Source organism: Mus musculus, chromosome 11 (genome assembly GCF_000001635.26).
Source record: "Mus musculus strain C57BL/6J chromosome 11, GRCm38.p6 C57BL/6J".
NCBI lineage: Eukaryota > Metazoa > Chordata > Mammalia > Rodentia > Muridae > Mus > Mus musculus.
In genome coordinates this window covers 76800134-76823263 of record NC_000077.6, presented here as the reverse complement: position 1 = coordinate 76823263, position 23130 = coordinate 76800134, and the positions used below count along the sequence as shown (strand labels likewise).

General features: G+C 39.9%; 1 protein-coding gene across 1 annotated transcript in view; it reads left to right on the top strand.

Annotated features, from left to right (window-relative positions):
• The window catches only part of Cpd (carboxypeptidase D), a 69801-nt gene that overhangs the window by 23745 nt on the left and 22926 nt on the right, over positions 1 to 23130 (top strand). Inside the window, exons 3-10 of the mRNA NM_007754.2 lie at positions 8351 to 8493; positions 9612 to 9781; positions 10533 to 10882; positions 11378 to 11569; positions 14387 to 14554; positions 17179 to 17288; positions 20930 to 21032; positions 21482 to 21624. Coding sequence (NP_031780.2) covers positions 8351 to 8493; positions 9612 to 9781; positions 10533 to 10882; positions 11378 to 11569; positions 14387 to 14554; positions 17179 to 17288; positions 20930 to 21032; positions 21482 to 21624 — 1379 coding nt within the window. The remainder of the gene's footprint in view (positions 1 to 8350; positions 8494 to 9611; positions 9782 to 10532; positions 10883 to 11377; positions 11570 to 14386; positions 14555 to 17178; positions 17289 to 20929; positions 21033 to 21481; positions 21625 to 23130) is intronic.

Genomic DNA, 23130 nt, shown 5'->3' with positions numbered 1-23130 from the left:
TAGTAGTTTTCAATAAAAAATTGACTGTTTTGAAGTCTCCCCCCTCTTTAAAGCCAGATCTCTGGGCTAAAATCAGTAGCAGGGACTTGTTCTGTTACAAAGGTGAATTGAGTATCTTAAAGCAGATGAAGATGAGTTGGAAGAAAAAGAGTAACGGCTATGAGTGGATCATTTGATCTGAGAACCTTTAGCTTACCCATAGCAATTAATACTGGCATTGATAACTTGTTGTAGCACTGGACAGGTTCTAATAGTTACTTTGGAGGCTGGAGAGATGGCTCAGAGATTAAGAGCACTGACTGCTCTTTCTGAGGACCTGGGTTTGGTTCCCTTTGGTGGCTCACAGCCATCTGTAACTCCAGTTCCAGGAGATCTGACCCCCTCTTCTCTATGTGGTACTGTACACATAGGGTGCATAAACATACCTGAAGGCAGAAGTATCCACGGGCATAAGCTTTTAAAATGAAAGAAAAATAAGATTCTAAAAATCAAATTTCTATGCCATTTTTTTTTATTTGAATATGTTTAAAGTAACATTGAAGTTTTATTTAACATTTTGTTATGCAGGATATTATTTTGCTTACAACTGCTCAAATTTAAGATTAAAACATTTGGATACCAACTCAATATTTGTGAGGTAAGTTGGGAGGATCACTCAGCAGCATAGTGCTTGCCTAGTTTCTTTAAGGCCCTGCTTGGGTTCGATCCTCAGCACCACAGAAATCAATAATTTGTGAGCTGTTGCATATTTTTTCAATTTAGTGTGGATAAGGTGAAGATCATTGGCTTGGATGGCCCCCTAGGAGACTAAGCATCCATAGAGGCTTGCTTACTACCATTATTAATAAGACAAATGGCAGATGCTTTCTACTGTTCTTAAGATGTTTTTCAGGTATGCCTATAGCTGAATATTTTACTCCCCAAATTAAAATTGTCTTTGCCCGTATTCAGATGTTATTGTGAAATCTGACATTCTCCTTTATGTTGAATCAAATTATATACTAGCCTTTAAAAAAAAATAGGTAAATGTCTTGACTGAGTTTGGCAGTGGCTGCTGGTGGTAGCATCAGATCTGTTTACGGATCAGTGTTTGCTTCCTGTTACAGTGCAGGCTAGCTTTGTGCAGATAGGTCTTGTGTTGTTGAAAAATAAAAATCAAACCAACAGATCCAAACCAACTGCTTATATTTCTTATACTTACAAGGTCTTTGACATTTAGTATTGGGAAAAATGTTAAATTTAACACAGAAGTCAACTGATGTGTATTTGAGGCATCTCACAAAAAAAATTCTTAAATTATTCATAAATCAGATAGTATCTCCATTTGTTTCCAGGTTTTTAGGTAATTTTAGAAGAAATTTCTAAGAAATTTCTAAATTATGAATTGAAACTGGTGACTAAAGACTTTTTGATTTTCTAAAGGTAGGATAGCTTTTTGTTGTTTGTTCCTGTGAAATAAGTTTGTTTTCTGTTCTTCTGAGTCACGAGAGAACTGTAGATTAAGGGAGGTAATGCAGTACATGAAATCCTTCTGAAGGCAGCCACAATAAAGCAAGTGTGCTTTCCTCTCACGGGGCTTTATCAAGAAAAGTACTGTGTTAGATCACGTCCCCCATGGCCAGAGAACATACAGAGCAGGGCTCCCTCCTTTAAATCTGTTTGTATGTGTCTGCAAAGCATGTGTACTCTGCTGCAGATGGGTGGGGACAGTAGACACAGCCTTAGACCTAGTCAGCTGGCCCTGCCCCTTCGTTCTGATGATTACTGAAGATGTGTGGCTCTGTCTTCCTAGTGCTATCAGTTGGCTCCTATATTTGCAGTCCTGTTTTAGATACTCACACTTAGGGTAGATTGCCTTAGTGGAGTTGACCCTTTATCATAACTTTGTATTCCTCTGGATGTACTACATCTGACTTCATGGCTTTTCTCACTCTGTTCTTTCTTCCCTGTCTCCCTCTCCTATCTTCCTTTAGCCCATCTCTTCTTTCTCCTCTCCTTGTGTTCATGCTTGTAGAGCTAGGAATTCACCCCCAGATCTTGCACGCACTAAGCAAGCTCTCTCCAGTGACCTATGTCCCAAGCCCTTCGTCAGTCTTTAAATATGCTCATGTAGCATCTGTTTTTCCAGGCCCTTTGGGGTCCTTCTTACTTTTAACATAGCTGTGCCACTACATGAGGTGACCTGATCTCCGGCACTGAATGGTAATTCCTTTAGACAATTTCTTTTAGTCATCTACTCCATAACTCCAGGTTGTAGTTGCCAGCTGTTGCTGTTGTTTTGTTCTGTTTGGTTTGTAACATTTTCATTAAATATATAATCACTGGTAGGTTTGGGTTTAAAAACAATTTTAATTAGTTCTCTTATATCTCTGGTTTTGGGAGCTTGCGAGTAAAGTTATATTTTAAGATAAGCTGTTGTGTGTAGCACAGACTGGCTTTAAATTTATGATCCTTCTTCTTCAGCCTTCTGATTGATGAGAAAGTAAACTAGTGTGTGTTTGTGTGTGTGTGTGTGTGTGTGTGTGTGTGTGTGTGTGTGTGTGTACTAGGGGCTGTACATCCTGGCAAGTGTTCTACTACTGAGCAACTGTCCTTGCCCTTGATTTTTAAAGACAGGGTCTTACTGTATGGCCCTGGCTAGCCTCAAATCTGAGACCCTTCTGCCTCTGCCTTCTGAGTGCTTGTTATAGACAGCAGGCTAAAAGTAGTTTATACAGTTCCCAGACAGTTACATCTGCTGCTTTTCTTTTGTCCTTTATTTCTGGGCATTATATCTCTTTTACCTGAGGAAATTTCTGTGTTAATTTATGTTAAGGTCAGTCTGCTTTCAGTAGATTCTCTGGTTTTCTCTTATTGGATGTTTGTTTTGTCTCTCTTCCTGCAGAATATTCTTTATTGGTTGTAAAATCTCAGATTATTGGCTGTAAGGAGTTGTTGGTGTTCCCAGGTTATGGGCCGTGAGGTGTTGGTGTTCCCAGGTTATGGGCCGTGACATGTTGTCGGTGCTTTGTTCTGTCTTGTTTAGCCCTTTAAAATACTTGCCTAGCGCCTCCTGAGTGACTGTTTGTACTGAGGAGCTGTAGAAGTAGGCATTTGAAAGGCCTTTTCCTGTACACCCCAGAGCTCTCCCTGCATTGTTGCTCTCTGTCTGCTTTCAGGGAGCTTTTAATTTGTTTTTGGTTTTTAGAAATTTAGGAATAGATTTTATTTTTTTGACCACTGCCAAAGTTGTGAAGTATTTGCCACAGTGTGGTGGTTCCTCTTACCTGATGCTCCTACAACAACAGTGCTTAGTTAAACCCTTAACATTGTCCATAAAACTCCCTCCCTCCTTCCTTCTCTACTTTCTTTCCTCCTGCTTTTCCTTGTTTAAATCTTGTTTTTTATGGCACATTTTGTGTGTGCTTGTCCTAGCAGGAAATGACCTAGTTAGGTTTAACTATGAGTTCAGACTCTCCTTAGGTGGGGTGTGATTCTTGTCAGTTCAATCCGCACAGTTCAGTGGTTTGAGTGTGCTGTCTCAGGGCAGATGCACACTCCCGGAGTAGTGTGTAGTGTAGTTCAGGAGCCAGGACTTGATAGATAAGCTATTGAGACCCTTGTGAACATCTCACATTTGCAACATTTCCAAGTCCCTGGCTTCACAGCTTTTCCAATATAGTGATAAATATATTCATGAAAGATATCCCTTCTTAGGAAGGGATATGCATTGTGGAATATTAATTATATTACAAATTAAAACCACAGTGAGATACCACAGCACATCTCTTAGACTGCCAAGACATTTACAATCGGCCAGTCACTTAAGGACTTACCTAGGTAATGCATAGCTGCTGAATGTCCACCGTTGCTGGTAAGATTGTGAAAATGGTATAGCCACTTTAGAAATCAGACTTTTGCCAGGCAGTGGTGGCGCATGCCTTTAATCCCAGCACTTGGGAGGCAAAGGCAGGTGAACTTCTGAGTTCGAGGCCAGCCTGGTCTACAGACAGGACAGTCTTGAAAAACCAAAAAAAAAAAAAAAAAAAAAAAAAAAAAATCATACTTTTTACAAAGTTAAACATAAAATTACTTATGAATTGTTCCTGCCATTTGAAGGTATTTACACAGAAGGCATGAAAATACCTCCACTATAAGATCTATATATTATGTATACCTTTAAAAAAATAATTGCATATATACACAAAACCAAAATTGGAATATCCATCACATGGAGATTGGATAGGCACATTGTACTATAGCTGCACAATTATAATTTTTATGCTAGTATTTCTAAAGATATTTTATAGGTTTTAGGTAGCTAAATCTGTTGTTCTTTAATGATTTCACATTTTGATAACAAAATAAGAAAGGTGTTCTGAAAACATAGACTTATTCATATTGGCTTATAGTTTTGTTTATGATTAATTTTTATATTAAATTCTATAAAGATTAAGGAATTTATTTGATATGCTATATGGTAAAGCTTTTATGCCTTCTGGATAAATACCTTCAAATATATGAGAAAGAGCACATGACTTACTTCTTTCTGAGATTGTGTGACCTCACTTAACATTATATTTAATATTTATAAATTAAATTGGGAAAATGTTATATCTTTATGTTTCCCACAGTAAGTTTTATGATAATGATATGTGTCATACATTTTATTATATTTAATCTTACAACTTTTATTGTTAACCTTTTTGTGTCACAATTTCTGATTATGGTAGAGATGCTTTTTATTTCTGCCTTTTTTGGTGTGATGTTGGTGTCTGAACCCAGGGCCTATGCTGCGTGTGCTTCCTACACTGAGTGTCTTCACCAGCCCCCAAGTAGCATTGTTGTTTGTTTTGTTTATTAAGATAGGGTCTCACCCGGTAGACCAGGTTGGCCTGGGATACAGAGATTCACCTGCCTTTCTGCCTCCTGAGGGCTGGGATTAAAGATGTGTTCCATCACACTCAGCCCCAAAATACTATTTTTAAGTTGTCTTTTTATTTCCAATGTCATTTTATATGGTTTTGTGTTTAACTTAAATATAAGTTGTCAAAGGAAACTTGAGACATACATGTCAAGGTTTTGACAGTCTGTATTTCACTAGGCTCTGCACTGTGAAGCTAATACTAATGTTATATTTAGGTGTACTGTTCACTGAAGTCTCGCCGCAGGTATAAAGGACCCACCAAGAGAAGCTCATCTCCAAAATCTGACCTTTTTTATTGTTTTGGATTGTTCATTTAGTTATTTGTTAAATAGTCAATATTTAAGTGTGTGATCTATGGGACTAGAGACTACTAAGATGTACTTTGAAATCTTTTTTTTTAAAGGATTTTGTTTATCATTTTATGTGTATGCATATTTTACCTGCATGGATGTACTTCCCTGTGTGTGCAGTGCCTGTGGAGGCCAGAAGAGGGTGTCAGATCTTTGGAACTGGAGTTATAACTCAGTGAGCTGGGAACTGAACCTAGGTTCACTGAAGAGCAATTCGTGCTCCCTGTAACCACTGAGTCATCTCGGTAACTCCCCCTCAACCCCAGATCTTATTGTTAAAAGACTTCTGTGCTCTCCTGCTCACTACCACGAGGGTATACTTGTGCCAATGATTAGAACTGGCTACTTGTAGACCAATAAAAGTTACATCTGAAAACCAGATTAGGTAACACTCTATAATGTCACATAAACTTGATCCTTCTGCTTTCTTTAGTTAATATTTCCTAAATTGCTACTGAAATAAAAATAAACAACAGATAAAAGAATGCTAGAACCCAAGTTTGGTTCTTTTACAGTGCTGTTATTATATTGTTATGGTCTCTTTCACCACCCTCTGGCATGACTAAAGTGTTAATTGGACATATTTATAATAAAGTGGTTATTAAATTTCACTTGTGCAAAAAAGATGAATTCATATTAATATTGCTGTCACATTGCTTTTTTTCATGTGTTCTCTGTTTTGCTTCTTCAACAAGGCTAAACTTTGGCTAGTCATATTTTTTAATTTATATTTTTATAATAATCTTAGTTCAATCTCCTATACACAGTGGCCATTGTGTTGTTATCAGTAATGCTAAATGAAAGAAGCCAGCCATAAAGAAGTAGAACTCAGGAGGAAACTGAAATTGAAGAGAAGAAAAGAGAGAGCTGTTCATGGGGCACAGGGTTTCAGTTTTGCAAGATGAAATTCTAGAGATCTGTCACACAACACCATGAATGTAGTTGTTATTCTGTGATGGACTGCTATTACAAGAGACTCAAAGCTTAACAAGGGCAAATGACTTATTTACCTCATGTTTTTGGAGACTCCAATGGATAATCTTAATTATTACCGTGCTTTGATTGAGAAATACCTAGGGGATTTGGAAAGCATTCTTTTGGGTGTGTCTGGAAGGCGCTTCCAGGAATGATTAGATTAGGAGGGCTCCAACCTAATGCATAGAGTTATAATTTGATGGCATTATTAGAAAGTGGTAAGAAATTGGAGGTAGGGCCTGTCGTAGGAGGAGATCATTGAAGTAATGCCTTTCAGGACTGTATCTTACCTGAGTATCCTCTTGTGTTCCCTGTTAATGCTTTCTGATGACCATGAGGCAAAGAACCTCCTGAGCTGCCATTCCCACCACCCTGATGTTCTGTCCAAGCTCCTGAGTCCACATGGCCCTGAACTGAGTGAACTTGAAATTATGAGGCCAAATGCTTGGTTCTTCTCTAGACTGTTCACTCAGACATTGTGGTCACAGTTTTGAAGATGTAGCTAACAGGCAGAAAGTTCCAATCGGGCAGGTCTATCAGTAGCCTCTGGTGAGGGGCCTCTAGACTGGACAGTGATAAGACAGAAAAATAAAGAGAATCAGCTACATGCAAGGTGATGGTGGGCCTGCTTTGTAAAGACTCCTTCTGAGAATTAACTGGGATTCCATCAGAACTGTTTTAATCCCTCCCAAGGGCAGCACCCCAGGGACCTTATTACTTTTTGTTAGATTTTACTTCTTGAAAGCTCAGTCACCTGTAATCTCACCACACTGTGGACTAAGCTTCCAGGACATGAGCCATTGTGGGACAAAACACATCCAAACTATGACAGCAGATAACATTATTGTAATATGTAATTAAATATGATTATGGCACCAAATTTTATCTTATAAATATATTCTTTAACAGAGTTAGACTAAAGTGATAACTTTTCAGTAGTCTTGTTTGTACTTAAAATAAATGTACAAACTTGCTATCCCCAGTCCCAAAGCCCTATGTGATCCTGCATTGCTAAGATCACTCAACCTCTTTTTGAACCATTTCTCTGAACCACAGTAGCCATCTTCCCAGTTCCCTAACTTGACAAGTCTTGCCCTCTACCCAGAATGCTCTTCTCTGTAGCATTTACCCAGCTGTTTCTGTCTTGTTTTTCATATTTTGGCTCAGTAGTATGCATTAGTTTTCTTGTTGATGTGACGAAGGACCCAACAGAAGCATCTTAGAGGAAGAAGGATTTACTTAGACTCATCTCCAAGGGGATGTAATGTGTGATGGCAGTGAAGGCAGGGTGTGGGGGAGTGAGGTACAGTCATGCTGTCTGCACTTAGGAAACAGAGAAAGGGAGGCGCTTGTTCTCAGTGCGGGGCTTCTCTCTTCAGTTAACATCCTTGGAAACCCCCACAGCCGTGCCACTTCTGTTCCATCAGTTAGTATAAAGCCACAGTGGGCATCTCCCCACTTCCCTCACTATAACTAGAGTAGTGCCTGCTCACTAGTACCCTTGTCCTAGTAAACATATGTAAAATGGGCACAATAGCAATAACTACCTCATACAATTCATTTCATTCTGGAAATACTGCAAACATATAAAATAGTTAGAACTGGTCTGAAATTATAAGCAGCTACAACTGTTATTAGTTGATTTAATCATACTTTTTTTAAAAAAAGATTTATTTATTATATCTTAAGTACACTGTCGCTGACCTCGGACACACCAGAAGAGGGCATCGGATCCCATTCATTACAGGTGGTTGTGAGCCACCATGTGGTTGCTGGGATCTGAACTCAGGACCTTTGGAAGAGCAGTCAGTGTTTTTAACCGCTGAGCCATCTCTCCAGCCCCCTTAATCATATTTTTTATAGCTGCTCATCCTACCAGTTAAATGTATTTCTCATATATATATATATGTATGTATGTGTACACACACACACAGAGTTCCCAGTGTGTATAAACCTTCCTTTTTAGTTTATATAATTGAAGAGCCTTCTTCAATTTCATACAACTTAATGGAAACAAAATATATACATGGAAAAAATTTGATGATTTAATTTCACCAGTCTTTGCGGGAGTGGAATTCTTTTCTTCTGTAAATAAACTTGTCTTCCTGTCACTCTGCAGGTGGTATGCAAGATTACAATTATGTATGGGCCAACTGTTTTGAGATCACATTAGAATTGTCTTGCTGCAAGTACCCACCTGCTTCTCAGCTTCGACAAGAATGGGAGAATAATCGTGAGTCTTTGATCACATTGATTGAAAAGGTAAAAGTTGCTGGCATGAAGGCTGGAATTTAGAAATAATGGGTTAAATAAGAGAAATTTGAAGGCACGTGAAGAACAGTCCAAATAGCATGTTCTTTGTCTCGTGTGTCTTAAGGTTGTAGATGCTCTCTAGAAATTCTTAGTTTTTGATCGACTAGAGTGCATCAAGCTCCGCCTCTTCTACCCCAGCCCTGGTCCTAGCTCCTTGCTCCGTGGGGCCTCCTTTGACAATCTTAGAACACTTTTACAAATAGAAATAACTGGCCAAATTTTTACTGGGGGGTTGTGGTATAGTTCAGTAATAGAAGGAGTGTTTGGCATAAATGAAGCCCTGAGTTCAATTCCTGGCAACAAGGAAACCCTATAAATCTGTACTGTCATGTTGACAGGCTGTGTGTTCATATTTGCTAGAGACCCTTTACCATTGTGAATGTATATATCAATTTAGTATAAATATCAGAAATGTTCATGCAGCTATTGACTGCACCAGAAATTATAGTGTGAAGAGGAAATTTGAAGCTTGGCTTCAAAGAGAGGGAACTTCAAAAACACTTTAGAGATTTTTATAATTCAAATTTAAGAATTTAGTGCTGAGGCTAGAGAGATGGCTCAGTGGTTAAGAGCAGGCTATTCTTGCAGAGGACCCAGACCTGGTTCCTAGCACCAACATAGCAGCTCACAACCTACTGTAATTCCAGTTCCAGGGGTTCCCACATATTTTTCTGGCTTCTGTGTGGCAGCAGACAGACATGTAATACACAGACATGTAACACACAGACATGCAGGCAAACATTCACAAAATAAAAGTAAATCTTTAAAAAAGAGAGTTTAGTTCTTTGTCTATACTTTGTTTCAACTTCAAGGGATTAAAACACTTTGTTTGCTGGACATGGTAGGCACTCACTCCTTTAATCCCAGCACTCCAAAGGCAGGTGCAGGGGATCCCTGTGAGTTGGAGGCCAGCCTGGTTTCCATAAAGGGTTCCAGGGCAGCCAGAGATACATAGTGAGACCCTGTCACAAACGAAAAAGAAAAATTTGAAACTCTTATAGTAGTCTTACTGTTTAGAAACTCTAGCACCAAACTGATTGCCTCTGAGTTTTTATTTTTTCTTTTAGGTCCACATTGGAATTAAAGGATTTGTTAAAGATTCCGTAACAGGCTCTGGGTTAGAGAACGCAACCATTTCAGTGGCTGGTATTAATCATAACATCACAACGGGAAGATTTGGTGATTTCCACAGATTACTTGTTCCTGGAACTTACAATCTTACGGCGCTTTCAACTGGGTAAAAGTTTAAGCTAGATCCTTAATTACAGTGCCAAGCCTCTCTTTAGATGTAGGATTGTCTAAGTGCTTCTCACTGAATGGGGCTTCTGTTTTTATGAGAAAGTACTATCACTGAAGTGTTTTGTCCTGTAGTCTAACAGTGTGAGGCATACTTGGAACACTAGGAGGAAGAAAGATTATAAAAGCTTTACAAAAGGTTCCGCCGTTGGAAGCATTGCCTCAGCTAGTTGAATCAGGTAGAAGCAGCCTAGGGCTCCATAGATGGAGTTGGACGACCTGTCTTCCCAGCTTTCCAGTACATTAAAGCAGTGGGTTTCATCGGTGCAAACCTTTCTGCACACTCATGTAATGAGGATTTTATTGATAACCTTTCATTCTGAGCTTTGTAATGGGAGGGAAGAGGGATGCTAATCTGATAAGGTGAGGCAAAGATGGGTAACACATGCCTTGAACATCACAGCAGCAGTTAGCTTGCCTGCCCCTTTGAATATCACAGTAACATTTTTGGCAAAACTCTAGTGTGAGATACACAGGAAGTTTGTGAAAGAAATAACTCTTTAAAGACTTAATCCAAGATTTTCTGTGAAGTAACATTCTAAGATGGCTAAATTTATACAGTTGTCTTAGCTTACATTTTGGGTTTTGACAGATCACTAACTGCAGGAGTATGAGAAAAGGTCATAGTGTTTCTATAATGTTAAAGCATCATGAGTCTTAATTTCAAGCCACCTCCCTTTCCAATTTTTAAGGTATATGCCATTGACCATTAATAATATAATGGTGAAAGAAGGGCCAGCTACAGAGATGGATTTCTCCCTTCGGCCAACTGTGATGTCAGTAATGCCTGGTTCAACTGAGGCTGTAACAACTCCTGGCACAGTTGCTGTTCCTAATATCCCTCCTGGAACACCATCCTCCCATCAGCCAATTCAGCCTAAAGACTTTCACCACCACCATTTTCCCGACATGGAAATCTTCTTGAGAAGATTTGCCAATGAATATCCTAATATCACCCGTCTTTATTCTCTGGGGAAATCCGTAGAGTCAAGAGAACTGTATGTGATGGAGATATCTGATAACCCAGGTGTCCATGAACCAGGTAACTGCATGGCTTCACGTGATCTCAGTAGTGCCTCTCAAAGCTAGTGTGTATCCCTGTGCTTTGTCCAGAAATGTCATCTGTATGCTGTGTAACTTCCATTAAAAATACCTAGTCAAAAAAGAACATGGGGCTCTGTTTCTAGTCTGTTTCCAGAAGAGAAAAATCAATTTGGTAATCCACATTTCCATGGTATTTAGTATGTTCAGAGATTGAATTCATTTAGCTGAGTTCAGTTTGGCATGTGGATATACATATATGAGTATTACCAGTCTGTCTGTGTATCTATAAGATATGCAGACATATTTTCTTTGAGCCTGCTCAGACATGTGTACTGATTAAAAGATCCTTTGTTTATGAAGTTTTTTTATGTTGGGAAGTACATGTTTACTTAATATTTTGGTTTGGAACATATATATATATTAATTAGGGGGAAAAGCAGAGTCCGTTTTACCTGAAAAGGAAAAAGTCATCTGTGTAATTATTTTGTTTCAGGTGAACCAGAATTTAAGTATATTGGAAATATGCATGGAAATGAAGTGGTTGGAAGAGAGCTGCTATTGAATCTCATTGAATACCTCTGCAAGAATTTTGGAACAGACCCTGAAGTAACAGATTTGGTTCGCAGCACAAGAATTCACCTTATGCCATCCATGAATCCTGATGGATATGAAAAGTCCCAGGAAGGTAAAGAAGAGACAGCCTAATATGTTGGTTGTTGTATAATGTCGTCATTTGGAAGAGAGATGATATTGAACTTTTTTATTCTGCTGATTTATTAATGTTTTAGCTTTTATGTACTTAGAAAATAGGGCAGACTTTTCAATACATGATGAAGCACATATATATATGTATGTATGTGTATATATGTATGTATGTATATAGTGTGTGTGTGTGTGTGTGTGTGTACTATATGTACACATGTACATGTGTAGAAGGCAGAGGTTGATGTTGAGTTCTTATTCAGGTGCTCTCCACCTTATTTTTGAGAACCCAGAGTTTGATTCAGCTGACTTGCCGGTCAGTGAACTCCAGGAATCTGCCCAACTCTGCCCCCTAGCCCTGGAGTTGCAGATGCACATTACAGTGCCTAGCTGTTTACTGTTTGAACTTTATGCTTGCATAGCACTTTACCAACTGAGCCATCTCTCCAGCCTTTCATTAAGATGTGTGTTCCTTGTTTGATTTTGCGTTTCTGTAGTGGTTATTTGTCTTCTTCGGTGTTCTCTAGAGGTACAGAACTGATAGAGAGTGTATGTATGTAAAACCATAAAAAGGGGTTCATCAATCAGATTGATGTATGTGCTTAGAAGCGAGGTAGTTCAATAATGAAGCCCTATAGTGGACCGTCTATACGTGCAAAGAACATGGTAGCTGTTCAGAACAAGAAACAGGAAGCCTGGAAACAAGGATTCAGCGGTGCTGTCCAAGGCTGAGCCCTGGCAGCTACCCGAAGTCACTGATACCAGTCCCCAGGGAAAGTCTTGAAGATGCTGGAGCCTGATTGGTGACAGTAGCAGTGGTTGCACTTGCTCTGGAAGAATGGAGCTGGCAGGCACTAGCTGGCCGCCTCCTCCATGTAGTTTTGTTCTGTCTGGGTCCCAAGCCTATTAGAGGGTAGTACACATGTTCAGGACCAGTCTTTCTTTCCCTCTTCCTCACAATTGTCTGTAACTCCAGTTCCAGGGGATCTGATACCCTCATACAGACATAATTGCAGGCAAGACAACAATGCACTTAAAAATAAGTAAATCTGTTTTTAAAAAAATGATCAATGTTTTTCCATCATACTATTCTAGATGTAAAATACCTTAAAGGTATACCCCCATAGAGTGCTTTACTAATCTTGTGGTGTCTCTATCCAATCAAGTTGACAAGTAAGACTAACCAATTTATTAAAAATAATGGAAGATTTTTTCATAAACTGTTTCATTTTAACAGTAGTTTTTATTAAACTATTATATGTGTAACCTTATTTATCACTGGAAAGTCAAAACAGATAATATTTGAAGCCAGTGGCTTCTGTACTCATCCATATTCCATCCATGCTAAGTTACTGCTTTTTCTTTTTCCTGCCTCCCCTAGGCAAGCCCATCTCTCCTGAGGCAATGCTGAAAGGGCTGGGAGGACGGGTTTACACAGGTCACCTTCTACAGAACCCTAGAGAGTAAGAATCCACCTTTTCCCAGCCCATGATTCCATAGGGAATTTTTAAATATTTTTCCCTATAAAGGTTTGATAACTTTCATCTATAATAAACTGATAATGGGTAGATTAACAGGGAAAATTAAGTTATTTATATTCAGAAACATGAGAATCATACAGGTGTAAGTCTCAGAGGAGAACTAGTTGAAATATATATATACACCTAAGCTTGGGGGTTAGGTCTGGCTGGAGAGAGGTGGTTATGGGATATGGGAGGTTGAGGGAGAGTGTTCACTGCCAGCACAGGTCGTTCTGTCATGCAGATAAAGTCTGTCAGCTGACAACTGTCTATGGTCATCTCTGTACCAGGTGTCAGATCCCCAGTCTCTATTTCAGGTATGCCTTTCCAAGGCACAAAGTAGGGTATCAGGCAGAAAAGCTTTCTTTTTATAAAAGGACAGCTTTGCAGAGCTATTCCTGTCTCTGCAGTTAACTGTAGCCAACTTGAAATACGTCCAAGCAATCTGTTTACTCTCCCTCAGCTGCTCCTAGCAGTGATCCCTCTGCAGTGATCCCTGTGAGTGGAACAGACTTCACAGTGTGAACATCCACACAGGATGGGGCAGCTCACACTGAGCTGACCCTGGGGCTCCCATTCACACAGCTCAGGTTGATCCTTACTGTGTTCAGGCTCTTGCTCCTCACTGTTGCCAGCATCGCAGATCCCTCCTGCCACCTCTAACCCTTCTGAAAGGGGGAGCCAAGTACCACGAGGGAGCCCTCCAGTGGGCCCTCCCCTCACTTGCCATTCTTCTCTCTAGTATGACAGTAATTTCGCTCTCACTCATGTAAGAGTCTACACAGTTAAGCTTGAGTTGAACTTTTTTCCTCTATTGGGTTAAATGCCCAACCGTGTTCTCTACTGACTTTACCTTTTTGTAATAATTTTAATGTCAGCACAGCACAGTTTTCTTTTTGTTGGTCTGTTTTCTCATGATGAAGCCCACCAACTTAAGGGTTGCTTATGCCATCATGTGTGTATTATAACATTTGAACAATGCCTTAGTATCATTTATATAATTAATTTTTTTTCTCTCAAAGGATACATAGAGGGCAGACACTAGAGAGAGATGATTTTACCACTTTGCTTTAAAGATCTGTAAGAGAGGTTACTTTTTTTTTTTTTTTTTTTTACAATACACAATGTACCCAAAAAAGGGGTTGGGGGAGCTGTAATTCACTCATTGGGATTGGTAGCAGTGAGCCTGAGGTGCTTGCATGTTAAGGTGGCTGACATTGTCTGTGTTATATTAAAACATAGTAAAAAGCTACCTTAAACCTTAATCTTTTATCCTGCAGGAGATTCGATCAGTGTAGTTGGCAGAAACAACAGCAACAACTTTGACCTAAACCGGAATTTCCCAGACCAGTTTGTTCCAATCACAGAACCTACCCAACCAGAAACTATCGCTGTGATGAGCTGGGTGAAGGCCTACCCGTTTGTGCTGTCAGCCAATCTGCACGGGGGTATGTACGGCAGCTCCTGTGCCACTGAGTTCATCTTGTTGAGAGCATTTGAAAATCCTGCTGAAATTGTGTCTGCTTGTATGAAGTCCTAGGCTTCCTTCAAGTGAGTCCTCTATCACCGCCTCTGTGACAGAGAACAGTTAAACCTTCTCTTCCCTTTAGGCCGATTTCCTGGCTCTCCCCTCCCTTCCCCACTCATTCTTTCTTTCGTTCCTTTTTTTTTCTTTTTTTCTTTTCAGTTGTTGTTCCTTTAGACATGTCCTCACCAGGTACCCGGGCAGGCCTAGAGCTCACTGTGCAGACCACACTGGCCCTGCCTTGCAGGGGTCTTTAGGGATCTTCCTCCTGCCTCTGCCTTCTCCCGTGCCCTTTCTCCTTCTTCCCTTTTTCCTTCCTTTTAAATTTTAATGTTATTTATTATTATGCATATACAGTGTGTGTGTGTGTGTGTGTGTGTGTGTGTGTGTGTGTGTGTGTGTGTGTACATGCCATGACATGTGTGTAGAGGTCAGAAGACACCTTTCAGAAGTCAGCTCTCTCTTCCCACTGGATTTCAGGATCTAATTGAGATTTGTGGATTTACCCACAAGTACTTTTCTTCCACTAAACCATCTCTCCCTCTTCTTCCCACTTCCTGCCTTCCCTTTTCTTGCTTTTCTCTTTTTCATATCACTCTTTCTGTAATAGTTCTTCAAGTGTTTCATCTTTATTTGTTATAGTGTTAACTAGGTACTGTACACTTTGTTATCATAAAGATCAAACATATTCTCTTATCTTCTATTTGTGCTCTCCTGCCTGAACACACACACACACACACACACACACACACACACACACACAGAGTTATTTAACTGCAGCATAATGACTTCATTCTTATTGAGGATTTGGAAATATATATGTCAGGATGACTTATCAGGAATGAGTCATTTGAACAAAATGAGAGGTCAATATTAAGAAACATCATAGGAACATATTTGAGCCAGTAGGATACCTGCCTAACATGCATGAAGCCCTGGAGTCCATGACCAGCATGTACCCTATAAACCTGGCATGGTGGCATATGCTTATAATCTCAGCACTCAGGAAAGAGAAGTAGGAGGGTCAGGAGTTCAAGGTCATCCTCAGCTACATAGTAGTTCAAGGCAGCCTAGGATACATGAGACCCTGTCTCAAAACAGATTCAAGTGAATAAGAGTGAAAGTACCAGGCTGGAGAGATGGCCCAGCAGATAAGGACACATGCCAAGTTCCATCCTCTGAACCCACATAGTGGAAGGCAGAAATGTGCTCCAGCAAATGGCCTTCTGACTTCCACACTATGCAGTAGAAAGCATAATAAGCAGACAGACAGATATAAAAGATGTGGTTCTTTAACAAACATAACTCAAAGCTTCTCCCTGATACCCACCATTGCTTTTTTTCTCTCATGCAAAGCATGCGGTGAGTGATGGCCTTTTCACACTTGAAAGCATCCCTTTCTTCACTTTGAGTCACTTCACTGTTGGTACTTCCTTAGACCATAAGACATTTTTAGGATTTTTCTGTGCAGACCAGGCTGGCTCTGCCCTTAGTTGCTTAACCTGTTTTAGAGAACACGTAATTGGCCTTGCTTAATAAATTTCATGGCGCTTTCTTCCATCTTACCTTTTCTGTTGCTGTGATAAAACACCTTGACAAACACTACCTAGGGGAGAAGGGGTTTATCTCGGCCCACAGTTCTAGGAAGCAGAGAATGGTAAGTGATTGAGCTCGGGTAGCTTCCTGGCAGTGGGGCCTAGGGAATGGTGTGCTATGCCCCAATTCTGTGGGAAAACCCAGGAGAGCTCAAGAACTTCAAAGTTTGTTGCAATTTTCGTAAGAGTCTTTTATTTTTATTACTCAGATCGCAAACCTCCCCACAGCGTAGGTCCGGAGTGGGCCCCCAAGCTCGAGTGTTTAGCTCTTATATACAGCATAGTTAGAAATTCTTTGAATGCTTAGGTTGATGAGGTAAGTGAGGTAAGTTATAACTCAGACACGATACCATTTGATAGGGTGGAATCGCGAGGATCAGAGGGGGATTAAAGATTGTCTTTTGTGGGGCTATCAGGAACTAGTTTTATGGTCAGCCAAAACTGTCTGTGACCTCTGATTACCTCTTTTCTAAGATTTAAGCGTGGGACCCTAATCTCCTTTCGTGAAGGATAGGCACAGCCGCACCTGGTTGTCTGGGAGGGTGCTAGCCTAGGTGCCACTGAAGCTGAGGAGTTTTCTCATTTGTCTCACTCAGGCTGGCACCCGTGGCTCCTTGAGTCCTCTCGAAACAGCCAGGAAGGTGGAAAGAACCCCCACCTTTGCTTCAAGGTGGGAGAGGGGCAGGGGTAGGGGGAAGCAGAGCTTCCGAGGGAAACTGCAGAGGCAAGCCGCAGAAGCAAGCCTCACTATGCTTGCTGTGGGAGAGCCTAGTGGGAAGTGGGACTTCTGCAAGAGAGTGCAGCTAGGTGCTGCCTCCTGTCACAGTTAACATAATCTCCCAGGTGGCTCTAGAGCCTATCACAAACCTTCCAGTTCTGACTGTATTGTGAAAGCCTGGTTTTGCATAGCTGATCCATTTTGAAACAGTGCCTTTTCCTGTTTTCCTTGCAGGTTCCCTGGTGGTTAACTACCCTTATGATGATAATGAGCAAGGAGTTGCCACGTACAGCAAGTCACCAGATGATGCTGTATTTCAGCAAATAGCACTTTCTTATTCCAAGGTACACTGGAAAGTTAATTCAGTAAAAACTACCTTAAAGCACTTGGGTCAGATGCTCTCTCTCGTAGCTAAGACACTCTGGGCTCCTTACTTCTTTTCTCCTCCTGTTTCTCATCTCACTTCTGAACACTATAGCTCTTTTTCCATTAGCTCTTAAACTCAGTCATGTATTTTATCTGTGGTTTTTAACTCAGCACCTGGAACAGAATGTCAGCTTGATACATATTTAGTTTATAAGCCCAATAAAGTTGGCTAAAGCAGAATTGATGCATTAAGTTAAATGTTTTTGCCATACAGCCACAACCATACTTTACAAATAGTCCATGTAGCCAGTTTTTACTACTTTGTGGGTTCTTGTTTCTTCCACCTTTCTTCACCCTTTTTCTTCTACCTTTTCAAACCCTCACACTAGATAGGAGACAAAAAGGATAGAGGCGGGAGGGGTGATGTCATCCCTAGACTACTGCCTGCTGATTAGGAGGGTCAGGTTCCTTGGGACAAGTTTGCTCTTTGTCATCAGGAAATCTAATTTCTTCTTGTTGTTTCATCTTTGCACACAACCATTTAACAAACAACCCAACAATAACAACCCATCCCACCGCTCAGGGCCCTAGAATTTATATACACTCTGAAAAGTCCCCAGAATTCTAAACATCACATAATAGCAGAAACTATCACAGGCAAATCATAGTCAGCTGCTGCGGATAACCTGAAGCAGCCATGCATCTCATTCCTGGAATAGAAACAAAAACATATTCTTGACTTTTTTTTTTTTTTTTTTTTGGTTTTTCGAGACAGGGTTTCTCTGTGTAGCCCCGGCTGTCCTGGAACTCACTCTGTAGACCAGGCTGGCCTTGAACTCAGAAATCTGCCTGCCTCTGCCTCCCAAGTGCTGGAATTAAAGGCATGCACCACCACCGCCCAGCAAACATATTCTTATAATATTTCTGGGTTTTTTGTTTTTTTTTTTTTAAAGAAACCAAAATTCCAAAATTTTCACTACAAGTCTATGGTTGTTTTCTCTTTCAACATTTGAAAACAGGTCAGTCTGACTACCATACCAACAAAGAAGGCAAACCCTACAGCCATCTCAGTAGAGGAAAGGCAGTTAAATACTTGTGACAGAGACTGTTAGGTCTGTGAAACGTACGCTTTACTCTCTGGCTTTTGGGAGGTGGACGATGAGGCAGCGGGTTGTGAATTAGAGGACATCCTAGGTAAAGAGCGAGTTCCCAGTCAGTGGGGGCTGAGACAGAACAAAAATCACCAGTGACTCACGAAGATACTGGGAGTTTTATCGTAATGTAAAAAAGTGCTTTCTAAACTTTCCATATAATGAGCACAGTCACTTTTCCAAATCAAAATAATAAGACAGTGACTGGAGAAGTTGCACAGATAGTAACAGGCATGATGACCTGAGTTCAGATCCCTGGCACCCTCACAGAAGTCTGGGCACAGACTAACCCCAGCCCAGGGAAGGCAGATGGGAAGACTCCTGAGCTCCCTGGCCAGCCTGAATGAATCCATGAGTTCCAAGGTCAAAAAGTAAGGCAGAAAATGATTCAGAGAGGACACTCTTCAATTTCTGTCCTCCATACACAGTAGTGTGATGAATTACACTGACTTATTTTTAACCATACATACTCCCACCACATACACAAAGATATGTCAGAATGTGTATGTATGTGTAAAAACTTAAATAATTCTAAGTAAAAAATTTCACGTTGGGACTTCAGTACTGGATGTGATAGTTTCTAATGCTGATCAACTGATTGGGTGTGTAGTCTTATTAGTTATGGATCATAAAGATTATTAACACAACTCTGCTCTCTAATATAAGCTTTTGTCATTCCACCTTCATACCCCCTCTGCAAATGGACCTTGTGAGATTCATATTCAGAGTTGCTAATAAAAGAGTGCACCTGGTTTTGTTTTGTTTTGTTTTGTTTTGTTTTGTTTTCTTAAAAATTGTTACCTTCTATTTGGGTATGGCATATCTAGGAGGACATGCATACAGGAGTAAGAACTTATACCATCTATCAAAATCAAAATTAATTGATCAGAGTTTTTACATATTCCCATCATACTCTGCATTCATTCGCTGTGACTTCACCCTTCATTTATTTCCTTAGACTATTAAACTTTTTACATTTGTCTTTCTCCCTAGCATAGACCTACAGCCATATGCTTTCAGTGGTATTGCTAAGGATCTTCCACACACCCTTTGACATACCAAGTATCCCAAAATCCAGCCCTCAGTGGCACTGTCTTCATTTAGTTTCTGTAGCCACGCTAAAGACTGACTAATCAACTTTGGGAGGAAAAGGTTTTCTTAGCATACATATTCTGGGTCACAGTCTATTGAGGAAAGCCAAGGAAGGGACTCAAGGCCGGAGCTGATGCAGAAGCCATGGGGAATGCTGCTTACTGGCCTGCTCTTTATAGCTTGCTCAGCCTGCTTACATAAACCAGGATCACCTGCCCAAGGGATGCCACCACCCATGGCGGCCTAGACCCTCCCACTTCAATTATTAACCAAAAAAAAAGTTCTCAACTGATATGTCTAGGCTTCTGTTGAGTTGACAAAACCAACCAGTCCAACCGTCACCTTTGCTCTCCATCTCATCATTACAGATATAGCCCAGAGTAGTCACACATCTGCTGCACTCAGCTTCTCCTCACTGACCAGCCAAGCCCCCAGCCCTGCAGCCAGTGATTCACAGTTTTAATTCCACTGTATCCTGCCCTCTCTGGAGTCCTGGGTCTGTCTTCTACTGCCCCTGGGAAAAATGATTATTAAAGCCCTCTGTCTTTGTTCACAGTCTTGCTTTTCTTGGCTTACTAAAAGTAAAGACTTACATAAACTGTAATAAACACCCATAGTAAGTTTCTGTTCAGAGCTTGTTATTTTAAAGTTAAATGCCGAGTTTTCAAGATGATAGGGCAATTTGTTATTTGTCTCTTCATGCTTTTTTGTCCTTATTTTCTGTTGCCAAGGGGGCAGATGAAGCTTTGACTGTCTTTCAGAGTTTAATATAAGTGTGCACATGTGCCAGATGCCAGGCTGGATAATGAAGACACCAAGACACAGATTGTTTCCACGAGTCTTATCCTAAAAGAAAAAAACAGCTGGAGAAATGGGAACAAATAAATAAAAATAAGGAAAACATGTACCCACTCTCTATCTTAATGTTGACTGGCTTGGTCTTATGTAGACAACCACAGCTGCTATCACATCCAGCTCTTAATTTTATTTTTTTTCTTATAACTATATGAGTTTATATGAATGTATGACGAGGACTGTCAGCCCCATTCTCTGTCTGAGTGCTAAGAGACAGTGTCATCTCAGAAACACACAGCACAACCCCAGCACTCCTGGGGGGCTCTATGCGAAAGTATATGTGGCTCTGTGGAGTCAGTGTTGGGTTCCAGGGATCAAAACTCACACAGTCAAAATCCAAAAGACACAGAAAATCACACATCGAAAGTCTCACACCTTCTTATGGCAGTGTTCTCCCACTTGAAATCTTCTCTTATATACCCTCTGGTAATCTTTGTAAATCTGTACCTGTACTAAATAAAACACTTTTAAAAAAAGTAGATGCAAACAAATACTAATAAAGTTTTTTTTTTCTTTTTAAGGAAAATTCGCAGATGTTCCAAGGTAGACCTTGCAAGGACATGTATCTCAATGAGTATTTTCCTCATGGGATAACAAACGGAGCTAGTTGGTATAACGTCCCAGGTAAATAAAGATCAAGGCCTGACAACGTGGGTTTCCCACTCTCCTAGATGGTGCTGCTTGCTAATGATCTCTTTCAATTTTGAGAAAGAACTGTTATTTTCCTAATGCCCAAGTGCTTTAAGACATCACAGTAACCTTTCAACTGTTTTGCACTTGGTGCTCTTGGATTGCACTGCAGTCTGACTGGTGTCTGGTGTATAATGGTCCAGACCATCCTAGCTATGTCTTTCATGTGCTAATGGAAGAAGACTTTGCAGCACCTTGGGCGCTTTATGGAAATGCAGATCAAAGGCCCTTTCAGGAGTTTACTACTGTTTTTCAGTCACTGCAGAGCCAAGATAATTTTTTGTTGTTGTTGTTTATTTTTTTTAAACTGGGAATAATTCTTACCTTGTAGAGTCTAAACATTTAAAATATTCAAAGTGGTGATTTTAAGTCCTTGTCCTTAGGTGGTATGCAGGACTGGAACTATTTACAGACAAATTGCTTTGAAGTAACTATCGAACTCGGTTGTGTGAAATATCCATTTGAGAATGAACTGCCAAAGTACTGGGAGCAAAATCGAAGATCTCTAATCCAGTTTATGAAACAGGTAACTACTCAGAAACAAGTGTGAGTCCTTTCAAGTCCAAGACGAGCTCTGCTTACAGGTTATACAGTGTATAGTTTTTATACAGTGAAGTTAGAGTATGTCTTTAAAATACTCTCATGTATATGAGAGTTTGTCTGTATAAGTGTATGTGCACCCCATGTGTTCAGTGTTCACGGAGGCCCTGTGAGTCCTGGCAAGCAAACCAGGGTCCTCTGCAAAAAAAGCAAGTGTCCTTTTGTCAGTGAGCCATCTCTTCACCCCCATAATATATCTTTTCTAATTCTAATTTGTCTTAGTGTGTTTGCCCTACTTCCGTATTCCAGTTTGTTTGTATATTTACCTAGAAAGTCATGGGTAGATGAGTTTATTTGTCTAAATGAGGAAGAAAGTGAGTAAGCAGGTTAGCATTTGCTATGGTGGTTAGTGGTCAGTCTGCCTGGCTTTATAAAAGCTGACGTAGATTGGCTACTTAGAAGCACTTGCCAGTGGATGGCTAGGAAGGATATTCTTTTGTTGTCGTTGTGTGTGCATGTGCACACATGCAAGTGTATAACTGTTTCCTTTATTTGGATATGCACAGTGGCTAATGGGTAAAGACGCTTCAGAAATGGTTAGCTAGAATAACCTAATATGTTATGTGATCACAGTTTTATCATTTTCTTAAGTGCATATACTATTAAAAATACTTTGTGTTGTATATTTGCATTTATAGAGAAGACATATGACTAGTACAGTAAACACTCCTACTCTGCACCTAGGTTTTACAATTCTAATGTTTTGCCAGTTTTGGTTTATTTATATGAAAAATACACAGATGAATGTTGTTTGTTTGTTTGTTTGTTTTGGTTCATTTGCTTGGTTTTGGCTGAACTATCTACGTAGAAATTGGAGATATTGGGACATTTGCCTTTAAACACCTGGACATCTGTTTACTTTTGTTTGTTTGTTTGTTTGTTTGTTTGTTTTAATTTTATGTGTATGGGTATTTTATTTGTATATATCTGGTGCTTGTGGAAGCCAGAAGAGGGTATCAGATTCTCTGGAACTAGAATTATAGACAGTTGTTAGTTTCCATGTGTACTGGAATATGAGCCCAGGTCCTCTGAAAGAATAATTAGTGTTTTTAACTGTTGAGACATCGCTCAAGCTTCTGGGCATCTATTTTCTAAAAATAAAAATATTCTCGTATATATCATCTCTAAATGCTATTATCTCACCTAAGAAAATTATACCAATTCTCTAATATTTTTAATTCCCAGTCTATATTCAAATTTCTGTATACCTTACATGTAATCATATAGGTACATTTACAAGCAGGGTATAGTATAATTGATTTTTGTATCTCCTTTTTCTTTTTAATATAGAATATTCTTCCTTTTAAAAATAATCCATTCAAAACAGTTCTGGCGTGTTTTCTTTTATAGCATCCTATACTCTGAAGTAGACCTAACATCCTAAAATTTAAAGTCTTATTATGTTTTTCACATGGCCTCTGCTTTCAGAGGC